At 41.3% G+C, this 14,337-nt stretch overlaps 1 protein-coding gene across 4 annotated transcripts in view; it reads right to left on the reverse strand.

Moving 5' to 3' along the window:
* Positions 1-707: 707 nt before the first annotated feature.
* Rap1gds1 (Rap1 GTPase-GDP dissociation stimulator 1) overlaps positions 708-14,337 on the reverse strand; it is a 143,203-nt gene continuing 129,573 nt past the window's right edge. For all 4 annotated transcript variants that reach the window (XM_036190902.1, XM_036190901.1, XM_036190900.1 and 1 more), the window contains 3 exons: positions 10,354-10,480; positions 5,820-5,948; positions 708-2,488 (listed from right to left, as the gene is read on the reverse strand). In XM_036190902.1, the coding sequence (XP_036046795.1) occupies positions 2,361-2,488; positions 5,820-5,948; positions 10,354-10,480 (384 nt within the window). In that variant the 3' untranslated portion in view covers positions 708-2,360. The remainder of the gene's footprint in view (positions 2,489-5,819; positions 5,949-10,353; positions 10,481-14,337) is intronic.

Genomic DNA, 14,337 nt, shown 5'->3' on the forward strand with positions numbered 1-14,337 from the left:
TATAGTTCCAAGGAAAACACTGGATTCTGGAATAGTGTTTATCAGATTTGTCCTGAATGCAAGGTTACAGAATGGGAGGTGGTCAGAGGACTCCAAGCTTCTGGTGGGGCCAAGGGGAAGAAGGGACATTCTTGGCTTTGTGGTGCTATTCCTCCTACTCCTTTAAAACGCACTCTGGGGTAGCAGAGTAATTTAATGTTAGCCCCTGAAGCTCAGCTTCATTAGCTGGCGGTGAAGGATTATTATCTGGTCTTCCTTCTCCCAACTGCCCGAGCTTTGCAGTGAATTTCCTAATTTGTTGGCCTCTGTAGTTAAGTGCACAATCCTCCTGGAGAAGTAGACTGCACTTGGTTTTGCTGGTGCTAGGGAGCTATGAGTTTGAAGTGACTGTTGGCAGCTGAGTCACATGGTTCCATTTCTCAGGTCTATGACTTTGGGATGTTTCTGAAGTTTTTTTTTTTTTTTTTTTTGGTCCCCCCCCCCCCTGTAATTCCTTTCAGTAAGAATGCAATCTATTAAGTATTTTCTTTTTAAAGATCTGGAAGTAGAACTCTCCAAGTCTCATCATCTATCTGGAATTTTTTTTTTTTTTTTTTTTTTGCCAACAGAATTCATTCATTCAACACACTTAATACCAATTATGAGCAAACCCTGTTCTTGGATGCGAAAATATAGGCAACATACACAAAGAAACCAAGTAATACCACTGTAGTTTCATATACTATTGATTTATTAAGTTATTAATATGGACAGAATTCTGCACGTTAGTCCACGTATCCAGCCCAGGAGAAAAACGTTAAAGAGCTCATTCCTACAAGAAGTGTAGCACAGGCGCTCACAACAGTTCCCTTATTGGGACATCAGAGGGAACTGGCAGTCAAGTTTTTACTTACGTTAAGTAAATCTTCCTTGAATTTAAAAGTGTGAAAACCAAAGTCCGATTTAGATAATGCAGAGACACGTGTATCTCCTGTTGGGGAGGAAGGAGCTGTCCCCTCTTCAGTAGCTCCTTCCACTGCCCTCCAGTCCTGTGAAGGAGCCCACCCGTCCTTGTTTATCAGCAGGGGTCAAACGGGTGCAAGAAGGCAGGTCACAGGGAGTCCTGATTAATTTATAAAGATTGTGTGTCAAAGCTCTAAAAACTCACTTGGTGGTGGTTAGTGGCAGTGACGAGCACACTACATTTTGCCAAGAAGGTTCCTCACACCAAGTCCTGGCTTGTAGCCTGTGGGATTACTATGGTTCTCAGCAGGGAAATGCAAGTGAGGAACTCTAACAGTGACTGCTATGAGACCATCTGCAGAATGTACCGGGCTGGCTACTATGGCTTTTAAAACTGGCCTTCCTTCCTTTAGCGTAGACAAGCTTACAACTTCACGTCTCCTCTTCTATCCACCTAGAATTAGCACAATAGTTAAAAGGAGTATGAAAGATGAAGCTCCGAGCTTTCAGCCCGAAAGGTGAAAAACGGGGGAAAAAAACCCTGTTTTCCACCGAACAAGCTGTACTCAGTTTTCCTCAGTTGGAACAAATGGCGAGCAAGTTTTAGAGACACGTGTTGGACAACGCTAGTTAAGTGATGGAAGTTCTCGATGTAACTACACACAAATCAGAATGTAAAGTACAGGCAAGATCCAAAGTGGTCCAGTATGCTAGGGTTTCTTTATCCCCTTTGTTCCGATCACACTGAAAACCATGTCTTCAGCATTGGGCCTCTGTACCACTGTCAGTTAAAGTCCGAGTGAGACGCCTAAGGAAATTTTGCCATGTTGTTTGGCAAATTGCCTATACAGTTCAGAAACAGGAGAAACCGTAGGGAAATAGAGTGTAATGAATCTATTCGACTCCAGGCACAAGGGGCCTGACATTAGTAGAAGACTAATGAATGAGCAGCCATACAGTTTTTGATCACTGTGCTTCCCAAGCACCAAAACCTATGGTGGTACTTTTACTGTTCAGTCTCATCTTTAAATAAGCTAGACAGATCCTGCTGCATTCTTTGTTTCTAATTTACCAGTACATTATTATGTAGCTTACTGCATGTGAAGAGCAAGTCAGCATGTAGTACCAAGTTTACATCATCATAGGGCTACAACATGCACATTCTACTTAATGTAGCTCAAGCGTCAGGGATACAGGATAACAGTTATGGGTGGAGACTTGTTTGGACAGTTGTGTTCACATTAACTATGGGTTGAGAAATCTTATTAGGCAGGTACCTACAGAGTTCTTCAGTTGGTACTGGAACATTACACGCATGCACAAGTGATGTAGAGGATGGAGCGGAAGAAGCAGCTGGATGGAGAACAGTGGGGTAGTCAGCTGGGGTGATGCCTTGTGCCAGGAGGGGCCATCCGCCCTCAGCTTTCCACTGTAAGTCTCTGCTCTGTGAGAGAGGCCTGTTGGGCAACACTTTTGTTCTCGTGACTTCGGAGTTTGGATACAACGTCTAGAAAGGCCAAATCCTGCACTTCCTTGTATAGAGATTCTGGAAGAGAGAAGAGAAAGCTCACGTTTCTGCTACATTGTTCTAATTGCACTATGTAATCTTCTTTAAACATACACCTGATGATTTGACTAGACAGAGCTATAAAGCCAAGAATAAATCAGGAAAGAGTCCAACAGTACCTAGCAAGGTCTTTTTTAGGAGTGCACTGTCTTTTATAAAGATTTACATGAGGTTCTGCAGTCTGAAGTTGTTCAGGGTAAATAAACTGTAATTAATATAGCTTACTGCATAATCTCAACATCTAATAATCTACAACTTAATCCCACCAGCAATTCAAACAAAAAGCTAAATAGTTGATTTAAAAACCTGTTGAATTTTGTGATAAGTGAAGTTTTTACTTCATATACTTTGAATACAATTTGTGAAACTCACCTCCTTGTTAGATTTTTTTTTTCCCCTAGCCTTTTCTGACCTTTTTGGCTCATTTAGCCTTAACTGTAAGAAAGTGTAGGATTCCCAGGATAATTGAGGACCTGCTATTGGGAAGATTGGGGTCTAAATATGTTCAATATAATCAATACTCTGCAACTTAAATTTATTTTATTTTTTAAATTTTCATTTAAACCACAAGCTTATACCACAGGGCATGAATTGTGTTTGGAGGACAGTGTGTAGGAGTTGATTCTCCTTCAACCATGTGGATCCCAAGAACTATGCTCAGGCTTTGGTGGCAGGCAAGTACCTTTAACTGAGGGGCCATCTCCTTGATTCCTGGTGCGTTAATTTTGGTATGTTCAAACACCACAACTAATCTTTTAGTAGAAACAGGAGAAGTCCATCCTAAAGTCACATAGAATTTTTTTTTTCCCTCTTTCTTGTTTTGAGGCAGGTCTCTCTACATAGCCCTGGATGTCCTGGAACTCACTATGCAGACCAAGCTGGCCTCAACTCACAGAAATCCACCTGTCTCAGCCTTCTGAGACCTGGGATTAAAGGCATGGGTGAGGCCACCAGATCTCATTACAGATAGTTTTTAGCCACCATGTGGTTGCTGGGAATTGAACTCGGGACCTCTGGAAGAACAGCCAGTATTCTTAACCTCTGAGCCATCTCTCCAGCTCCCAGAACAAGGAATATTTATAAATCATATATGATAAAGGATTAATGTCAGAACACATGAAGGAACCAAACAACTTTCAATGTACACAGGAAAAGATTCCCAGCATCACTGATGAGTGCAGAAAGGCAAATCAAAACAATCACCTCACATTCATTGAGTGGTGATTACAGAAAAACAGGGTTAGTTGGGATGCTGAGAACTGGAACCCACATATGCATTACTGGCAGAAATGTTACACAGTCAAGACCCTGTGGAAAACAGCACTGCAGCTGCTTCTCAAAAAAAAAAAAAAAAAAAAAAGAAGCAGATTTATCATAAGATCCCACATTTCCATCTCTGTATATACCCCAAAGAACAGAAAGCAGGGCTTGAAGAGTGATTCTTATACTGGTGTTAAGTGGCTTTATTCCCAAAAAGGCAAGGTAGAAGTAAGACAAATGCCCATCAAGGAGGGAATGCTGGGGGATGTCTTTCTGTATGCTGTGAATATGTGTGGGTCCCATTGGATAATAAATACAGCTGCACTGGCCTATGGCAGGGCAGGATAATGTTAGGGAACACATTCAAACTGAAAACAAGATGAAAAGTAGAGTCAAGAAGACTCCAGCTGCCACTGAAGGAGCAATAAGAGGCCAGCAGACCGGTAACACTGTGGCCATGTGGTAACACATAAATAGAAATGGGTTAAGTAATAATTGTTAGCTAACAAGAAGCCTGACCCATAGGCCATACAGTTTGTAAGTAATATAAGCCTCTGTGTGTTTACTTGGGACTGAGCAGCTGTGGGACCAGGCGGGACACAGGAAAATTTCCAACTACAGAGGGAATAAATGTCATATACACATACAACAGAACATCACTTAGCATTTAGAACAAATATGTTATTATTCAACTTACATGACATGCCTAGAATTAATAATAATAGAAAAAGAATACAGAACTGCAGCAGGAAGAGGTAAAGAGAGCTGCTGTTTAATGGATACAGGATCAGTTTTGGAGGATAGCAAACAGCCCGGAGACAGATGGTGGTAGTCAGGAAGCAAAGTGAACATACTTCCTGCTACTGAACACTGAAAAATAGCTAGTATGGTAAAGCAATGTTTACATATTCTATTACAATTAAACTGTCTCAACAGAAAGCTATGACTGTGCTTCAAACAACTGGAAAAAAAACCACCCCAGGAAGAAAGCGAACTTATCAACACTAGACTGACACTAAGAAAAGAAAAAAATGAAAATGCTACTTAAAAATACGCAGGAGTAGCTATGTTAACACCACATAAATGAGACTTCAGAGCAGGAACAACAGTAGAGACTGAGAGGGACATCACATGCGGCAGAAGAGTTACTCTACCAAAAACCTGCAAGAGCCCTAACATCGTACGTGCCTACCAACACTGTTTACAACATTCTAAGAAAAAACTGACAGAGCCAGAGGACAAACATACAAATGTATTATTATGGGGAGGAGGGCTTCAATACTCTTCTCTCAACAACTGACAACACTCAGGAAGTCAGCAAGAATACAGGAAACACCACCACATCACCCCACAGACTCAATCGGTATTTCTAAATCATTCCATTCAGTAACAGCAGAATGAACATACATCCAAGTAGCCATGGTACATATACTGATATAATAAATCAATGATTTCTTGAATAAAGTCTTTAGTTAATATGACATGTGAATCCAGAACTTGTTCTTTACATAAAAACGTATTTGGACACTAATAAACACAAGTTGACGCACACCTTAGATCCCAGCACTCAGGAGGCAGAGGCAGGCGGATCTCTGTGAGTCCGAGGCCAGCCTGGGCTACAGAGTGAGATCCAGGACAGGCTCCAAAACTACACACAGAAACCTTGTCTGGAAAAAAAAACAAAAAAATACACAAGTTTATTTTTGCTGTATTTACTGTATGACACAATTTTAGAAGAATCCTTTGGGAACAGTTTCAGTTTAGAAGTGGTCTTGGGAGCTGGAGATGGCTCAGCTGTCAGGAGCATGCATGCTCTTGCAGAGAGAAGACTGAGTTTGGTTGTGAGCACCCACATCTGGCAGCTCACAGCTGCCTGTAATTCCAGCTTCAGGGGGTCTGACAGCCTGTTCTGTCCCATGAGGGCAAGTTCCTGTATCGTCTTAAAAATGAATGTCTCCACTTCTGAAACACAGTCAGCCATTTCCCATGACTGCCATTTACCATCTGATGGAAGCCATAGACTGATACCAAGTGACAGAGGAGTACATACCAGATCCCATGAGGGCACAGATCAGGACCATGGAGTTATATTTGATTTCTGGAGCACTTCTCTCATCTGCTAGCAGTCGGTGTAGAATCTGTACAAGCTGAGCACTTTCAAGATCTTTCTCAGCAGGACCTACAATACGAAACAGAGTGTCACAGCCACTGTGCATGGTAGTAGTGCCATCAGGTTGAACACTGTTTCCCCTTCTACACACTAGAACTTCCCAAAAAGGAGCCGTGAGAATTTCTATGAAAAGACCAGGATGGGGAAGAAATGCTTAAACAAAACACACACACACACACCCCAAAAATAAAACAAAAACAAATAAAACCCCCCAAAATTTCACCTATTTTTTTTATTAAAAAACATTAGTTGTTACTTAATATTCTATGCTTTAACCTTACTCTCATAAGAAAAACCACCAGAAAAGACCAGACAAAGCAGAAAAACAAGATAATACATACAGACATGTACAAGAAAAAACATGACAAAAACTCCCACGAAGTCTAGGATACATTCAAGAAATGAATCCTAAGAATCCATAGGGTTCAATGAAACAACTCAAGCAGTGAAGAACCTCTGCATGACTTATCATAAGCAAGATGCCAAGAATATAAAGAAACAACATTAAAAGGTTTAAGGGAAAAAATACAAAAACATCGTCTTTCATTAGCACCCTTAAAAACCAGGAAAGCATGGAACAACACAGGTCAAACCCTGAAAGTAAATGACTAACACCAAAATTACTACACCCAGCAAAATTACTTCTTAAAACTCACGGAGAAATAAGGACAGTTCAAGACAAACTCAAATCATGGCAATTCATGCCTGCTGTGGGATGTTCTGTATGTCAAATGTGTTGCTCCGATTGGTTAAAATAAATAAAGTGCTGATTGGCCAGTAGCCAGGCAGGAAGGATAGGGTAGGCGGGACAAGGAAGAGGAGAAGGCTGGGAACAGGAAGGCTGTGGGGAGAGACACTGCCAGCTGCTGCCATGAGAAGCAACATGTAAAGACACCGGTAAGCCACAAGCCATGTGGCAAAGTATAGACTAACAGAAATGGGTTAATTTAAGATAGAAGAAGTAGATAACAAGAAGCCTGCCACGGCCATACAGTTTGTAAACAATATAAGTTTCTGTGTGCTTACTAGGTTGGTTCTGAGCATCTATGGGCCTGGCGGGTGAGAGAGATTTGTCCTGACTGTGGACCAGGCAGGTAAACTCTAACTACATATGCCAAGCAGGCCAGCACTATAGAAGATTCTTAAAGGAGTGCGTATAGAGAAAGAAGACAGCATCATCCATGAACACACAGGAAAGTAAACATTTCATGAGACGAACGAAGAGATGAACAGAGAGCCAAGGTGGGGGATCGATCACACCCAACACAGCAATTTGCTAATACTAACAGCAGGAAGGTAACACTTTCACAGGAAACAGCAGACCCTTCTAAATGATACCTCTAAATGCAAATGACCAAATTTGCCAATTAAAAGATGCAGTCTGAGTGGATTAAAAAAGGTGGTCTAGCTGTTGTTTCCAAGGAACACAGGTATAAGATGTACAAACACTGAGAGTCAAAGGCTTTATACTCTCAAGCAAACAGCTGTAAAGAAGGTGATACAACTGACAGAGGTTAGGATTAGTCCTTTGGAAGGTAAGACAGCAAGGGAAAGGGCACTCTGGGGTGGGTAGTTTCTCTTGGCATGTCCTATAATAGTGGAGATGGTGCCTCCTTCCTCTTTCTTTTCCCTGAAGCCAAAGTGTGCAGCTTGCTTGCCCCAGGCATGTGCAGTCAGAGACAGGCTGCATGCCAACCAGCCCTTCCATCTTTGAGTAAAGCAACTGGGAGGCACTTACACAGGAAAAGCTTACCTTCTCTGACAGAGATACTCAACCAACTAGACTCTTGCCTCCCCTGGGAATGTGCGTTCCAGTTCTCTCTTCCTTGAAGGAGGAGTCTGCTTCCTCTCCTCCTTCCACTTGAAATCAAAATCTGGCTCTGCAAACTTTCTTTCCTGCCTTTTAATTCTTTAATTGGCAGGAAAAACCAATCTGTCTCTGCACTCTAGTTCAGTAGACTCCAGCTCTGACTGGTAAGGAGGAAATGTGGACTACAGTTCATCAAAGACAGGCACAACCCGGGAACCAAATTTTGGGGCTTTGAATTTAAATAGGCACACAAAGGCACAAAAGACCACACAGGTCCTCATACAGTCATAGCAGCAGATTCCAATATTCCATGCTCTTGACAGATCTGCCAAACAAACCAGCAAAGAAGCTTCAAAGCTAGATTATATCACAGACCAACTGGATATTCCATCCTACCAATAAGGAATATGCACACATTTTAAGGCCACAAAACATGCCTTAACAGATACCCCAAAAGCAACAACACCAAAAAAACCAAACAAAGGCTGAAATAATTCCTTCTATCTTAGAAGACCACAGTAAGCAAAATAAGAACTCAATAGCAAGAGAAACATCAGAAACTATACAAATACTTGAATGCTAAAAAGTTACACTATTAAATGAACAATAGTCATTGAAGAAACAAGGAAGACATGATATTCCTAAAACCTCATGAAAACAGTACTATCTCTTATCACAACACCTGGAATACAGTAAAGGTGTATTAAAATGAAAAGGTTACAAATATAAACACACACACACACACACACACACACACACACACACACACACACACACGATATCGGGATCTCACAGTTCTAGCAAACCAAAGAAATCACCAAACCTAACACAGCAAGATATAACAAATATTGGGAAAGAAGCTAATGAAAAAGAAAAAAAAATGCATATAATCAAAGAGCGGGCTCCCTAAATAAAACAAACAACCCCCTCCCCCAAATGTTCAGTAAATCCTTAGCCAAACTTAAAGACTCAAATTCGTAGGAGCAGAGATGAACAGGCAGTTGTTACAACACGTGCCACCGAACCCGAAAGATCACTAGAGGCACCTGTCTTAGCTAGTGCAGTAAGAGAAAGACCTAAAAATGATGCCAATAGGGAAGGAAGAAGCCACATTACCCCTATTTGCAAAGAACATGATTCTATATTTAAAAGACCCTACAGGCGGGGTGTGCTGTAAAGCAGTTTTGGGTCTTAGCCAAAAGTTATATGGCTCTGATACACCATCCCTGGCTGACAGTTATCAGGGTCTGGTTCTATTTGTGTCTTGGCTTCTCATGGAGAATTCTGCCCACATGGATGCTGTATACTAGACAATCACACACAGAAACTAACAGTTTTATTTAATTTTGCCTAGTGGGAAGTTTTGAACACAGACACACAAAAGACAGAGATGAGAGTTTAGATAAAGGAGTACTATAAAGTGATGGAAACACATTTTTAGGGCCATTAAAGGGGAGAATCAGTAGAAACAGCAGACATAGAAAGTCTGGGTCAAAATATGAGCAGCCCTCTCTCCTCTCCCTCCCTTACTTTGAGACAAGGTCTCACAAAAGCTGTAGGGTGAAAAGGACCAAGGAAAAACATCCTGCCCCTGAATTGACCCCAGGACCCAGGTTTGAAATCCCACCAATCCCTGAGCTTGACCCAGAATCAGGCTACAAAAACACACCAATCCCAAGCCACCCTGGAAAGCCTCCCCTATCCCCAACAAGAAACCCTACATAAACTCTGTATCCTGCTCAGTTTGCTGCTACCTCCCACCCTAGCAGAGGCAGCCACCTCCTGGATTTTTCCTCTCCAATTTGTTGTGCTGTGTGATAGTCTAGCGGAGCCCAGCTTTAACACTTTGACCAGAGCCCGATTGGAGCAGAGCTGTAACACTGGCTGGGGAACTATCCCTAGCAGAGCAGAGTTGTTACACTCCACAGGACCTGAGTAGAGCTGTCACAACCTTGCTGGGGAAACCCTCCAGTGCTGGAGCAGAGCTGTTACATGTGTACTGGGAAAACCTTTCCTTGGAGCAGAGCTGTAAGCTGCTACACTTACAGCGACTGTGTTTGTCCTTAGCTCCCAACTACCAGGATACCTTTCCATCTGAGTTGCAAAGCTTACATAATATACACAGTGGGTCTTAAACTCACTATGTAGAAAAGACGATGTTGAAGTTCTGATCTCCCTATCTAATACCTTGGGAATGTTGAGATTTACAGATATGTACTACCAGCCACATGGGGATTGAACTCAGGACCTTGTGCATGCTAGGCCAAGTACTCTGCCAACTGAGCTATAACCCCAGTTCCAGATTCTTCTTCCTGTGATATTCCAGGTTTCATTTCAATGAAAATGTTTTATGTATCTTCCAAGTAAAATAATACTTAAAAGTTAAGTCCTAAAGTGTTGATCTAAAAATGTTACACAAAGCACAGCCACAGGAAACACCTATGACAGCAACTTCCATACGATTTTCTGTATATCAGGATTTAAGTAGACTCTAGCAAAAACACTTCCACAGCCAAGGTTCTATTTGATTTCCATCCCACTCCTGTGCTTCCTTTCATCCAAGTTAAAAACAGTGGAGACCAAGGCTGCTGGCGGGGCACTTACCCAGTTCCAAAGCTGCTATCAGTGCCAAAGCAACAAGGGCTTCGTTTTGCATTATTACATGTTCACTGGTTGCCATGGTAACGAGGTGCTTGATGCCGCCACTCTGTACAATGGTTTTAATTACATCCTACAATAAATAAATATCATGGAATTATAAACTTTAACCCTACACATAAAGAGATGGCATTACAATCCGTCAGCTCACTGTTGAGTGGCTATCTGACGGCGTCCTGTAGGAATCGTTACATTTGAACCGTGCATTTGTTTTTTCTTCACAGAAAAGGAAGAGCTTTCAGCTTTAAATAAATTCATCAAACGGTGACAACTTAAATTGCCCAAGTGAAAAAGACCATTGCATTTCCTATCAAGGAACAGAGAGGCCTAGAAGCTACTGCAACTGACAAGTAAAAGTGTCATTTCCCCAAATGTATGTATAGCAGGATCAACCGGGGGAAAAATGAAATTTGGAATTAAAAAAGCTTTGCTTTAACAATGTTTACGATAGTGCCAGGCGGCTATTCTCTAGATACGCTGGTAAAGATACATTATTATATTTTATATATATCATTTTAAAATTCTCTTTTACCCCTTCACTTGACAAGTTTGAGAATATTCAATGTCAGAAGACTGAGAGCAGGAGAAATAGCCTTCCCCAGAGAAGAGCACAGCAACTGCCTGTCCAACACCAAACAGTCCTGAACACACACACACACACACACACACACACACACACGTATGTACTGAGAAACGAGGCCATGAGTCTGAGGGGGAGAGAGAGGGAGGGAGGGCACATGTGGACAGAGCTCTCGAGTGGAGAAGTCCTCCTACCAACACTGACTTGACAAGTGACGTCATCTGTGACACGATTTACCTTTCCTGTGTTTTGTAATAACTAGAAAGCTATATAAAAAGGACTTATGAGAATGTGGCAAAAAGTCACATGCAGTAAGTAGTCACAATTCTTCTTAGCAACTATTTTGTCTTCATTCTGCTACAAATTTTGTTTTCTTACAACTCAAGCTAACTGATTTTGTGGAAAATCACAATTTTGGAATAATTTACTGTTAGCTTCAATGATGTACAAATCTAATTTTGACTACTTTTCTAATTTTGAGTTATTTAAAACATGCGCTTCCTTTATGTTTCTACCTTACATAAAATTTTAAATCAATTATTTATAGAAAATGTGGCTTTGAGCCCTGTGATAGCATTCCGAATTGCTGTCACCTAAGAACTGCGTTTTATGGGCAGCTGTGCCTTGACAGCTCTCAAGTCTTTCCCTTTGACTTCTTTTAAAATTGTATTTATTATTTATTGTTTGTGCATGTGAGTGCCAAGTGTGTTTACAGAGGTCTCAGAGAACAACTCTTGGAATTCTCTCCTGTCACCTTGTGGGATCCTGAGACCAAACTCGGGGAATCAGGCCTGCCCATAAGCCTCACTAAGCCGCACTAAGGCACCTCACCTGTGCCCCAGAAACGCTACTTTGAAGCCCATTCTAACTTTCTAAGTATTGCCTACTCGGTCAAAAGTAACAGCTGACCAGAACTGTCATAGGAGCTTACTGAGTGAAGGCCAGAAAACATTAACAGATGCATGTAGTTCCCTAAGGAAGGCCTGTGGACGCTGCCATCTTTCCTTTTTCCTTTTTTAATGGCTAGTTCACTGTGGCTGGGGAGGGAGGGAGGAAGGAGGTTTGTAATGGGAACAGTCTCCAAGTCCAAGCATGTCACCTCTCTTACTAGGACAGGTATCTGAGTATATCCTTTTTAAAATGTCTACTATCTCTCCAACTATTTCAACAAATGATTATTAAACTGCTTCTCCATATGGCTGATTTTCCTGATAGAATATGATAAAAGTCTATAGACATAGCTCATTTCTATCTTCTAGAAGATTCTAAGAGCAAGGTTTCATCTCCAGTTTATAAATGAAGAGTGATATCTTCCTAAATGAGACTGGGACCAAGGTTCAGATCCAGAATTTCCAGATCCCTGCTTTAAACCAATCATGTCCAAAGCAAAGCTGCACTCAGCTGCTTTACCTGATCCAAAGAGGCTCCACAAATGCACTTAGTTATATTGTAACTGCAAGTTTTTTGTTTATTCCCCCAGAACTAAAGGCTCATTAGTACCATTTCAGAAACCAACAAGGTTCACCTGGAGTATTACAACTTAAATAATATTCTTCAAAAAATAATAAATCCAGCTATTCAGTTAGCTTCTCTCAGACCATTTCAATCACAATAAATAAACTAAATAACATGACTTTGTAAGGAGTCTTTTTAAAAAATGATTTATTTTTATTTTGTCATTGGTGTTTTGCCTGTATCTGTAACTGTGTGGGGATGTTAAATCTCTGGTAGCTGGAGTTACCAACAGCTGTGAGTTGCCACGTGGGTGCTGAGAATTGAACCCGGGTCCTCTGGAAGAGCAGACAGTGCTCTTAACAGCTGAGTCTTCTCTCTAGCCCCATAAGGAGTCTTATTTAAGCCTCAGATGTCTGCAAAATCTCTAGAAATTTTAGGTATATTTTACCAAGTTTAAAACATTGCTTCACCTTATATTTTATTTCTCAATGAGGCTTTTTTTTTTTTTTTTTTTAAATAAAAAACCAAGTTTTGGAACACAGAAAACAAAGGCAAACAACCCCGCTGACAGTCTCACCTCCAACATTTACAGGTGCTTTCCCTTTAATTACTTTATACTAATGTGCACATTAGATGTTCTGTGATAGGCTTGGATTTCAGACCACTAATTTACTGGACTGTAGTATGGTATAGCCAATGAATCATGTAACAAGAATTTTCATCTTAACACTGTATCAATGCTTGCTCAGAAATTTGAAGAAATGTCCGATGAGTGAGCCAATGACGAAACACATTAGTCTGAACAGGCTTTTAAAAGCTTTCTAACCAGGGACATTAAACTTTTCTAAGTGATAGGCCAACCTTGTTAAGTGGCTGACTTGGTAAAGGCAGCACAAACTTTTCGCCCCCTGCAGTTGGGAAGTATGCATTCACCTAATGGTATAAGCACAGGAAGCTACTGCACATGGCCAAGATGACTAAGCATGTGGAATCTGGTGAGCCAGTGACGATTCTGGAGGGCTAAATCTTAAGACAGCATTCAAGACGGCTCTGAAAGGACTACAGCGTTTCACATGTATGACTACACAGGTCAGTGCAAACATGCATGTACTCTGCTGTGTGCTGGTTGATCAGGGGCCTGCCAGTCATGAAACTGTCTGTTAGGTATGACATTAGTGGACAGGAACAGCTCAATATGTTCAAAGTATAAAACTTCACGTTCAACCAGACAAGACAATTTTGAAAATAGAATAATGCTGCTAAACCACGAATCTATGAAATCCTCAGAGAAGTTCATGCCTCCCTCCTAATTATCATCTTGGACAGAGATCTCTTGATGGTTCCTGAGCCCTACTTATCATTCAATTGCTGAATACCCCAAATTCAGCTTTACGTAATTACTGAACATTTTAAATTCAAGTGCACGACTGACTTCCAAACAAAAGAGGGTAGCACGAAGCTGCCGGGTGAGTGAGTGTGCTTTGACAAAGCTGCTCACAAGCACTACACTGGTTTGGCAGAGGGTCTTCTAGTAGCAATTCAAGAAATGGAATGAGATGCACTGCAAAGGACTGCTGCTTTGTGCAGCATCCACATGCAGCTGCACTACCACAGGCAGCAGCTTAAACACCACATGCAGACATTATCACAGGGTGAGAGAGAAGCACAGGATGAAGGATTAACACAGCTGACTGGCAGCCCCACATCTCCTCCTCATCCAATCTTTGAAGACCACAGTCTAAAAGAATTACAGCATCTCCTACTAACATGAGAAACAAGGTGCTCATTCTGAGTTTTACTTATTCACTATCAATGCCTACCGTCAACAGACAGGCTGCCCATCCTTAGGAAATGGGCACCAGCATTTATAGAGCCATGCCAAAAAGGAAAAGAAA

The sequence above is a fragment of the Onychomys torridus genome, chromosome 6 (assembly GCF_903995425.1).
Source record: "Onychomys torridus chromosome 6, mOncTor1.1, whole genome shotgun sequence".
NCBI lineage: Eukaryota > Metazoa > Chordata > Mammalia > Rodentia > Cricetidae > Onychomys > Onychomys torridus.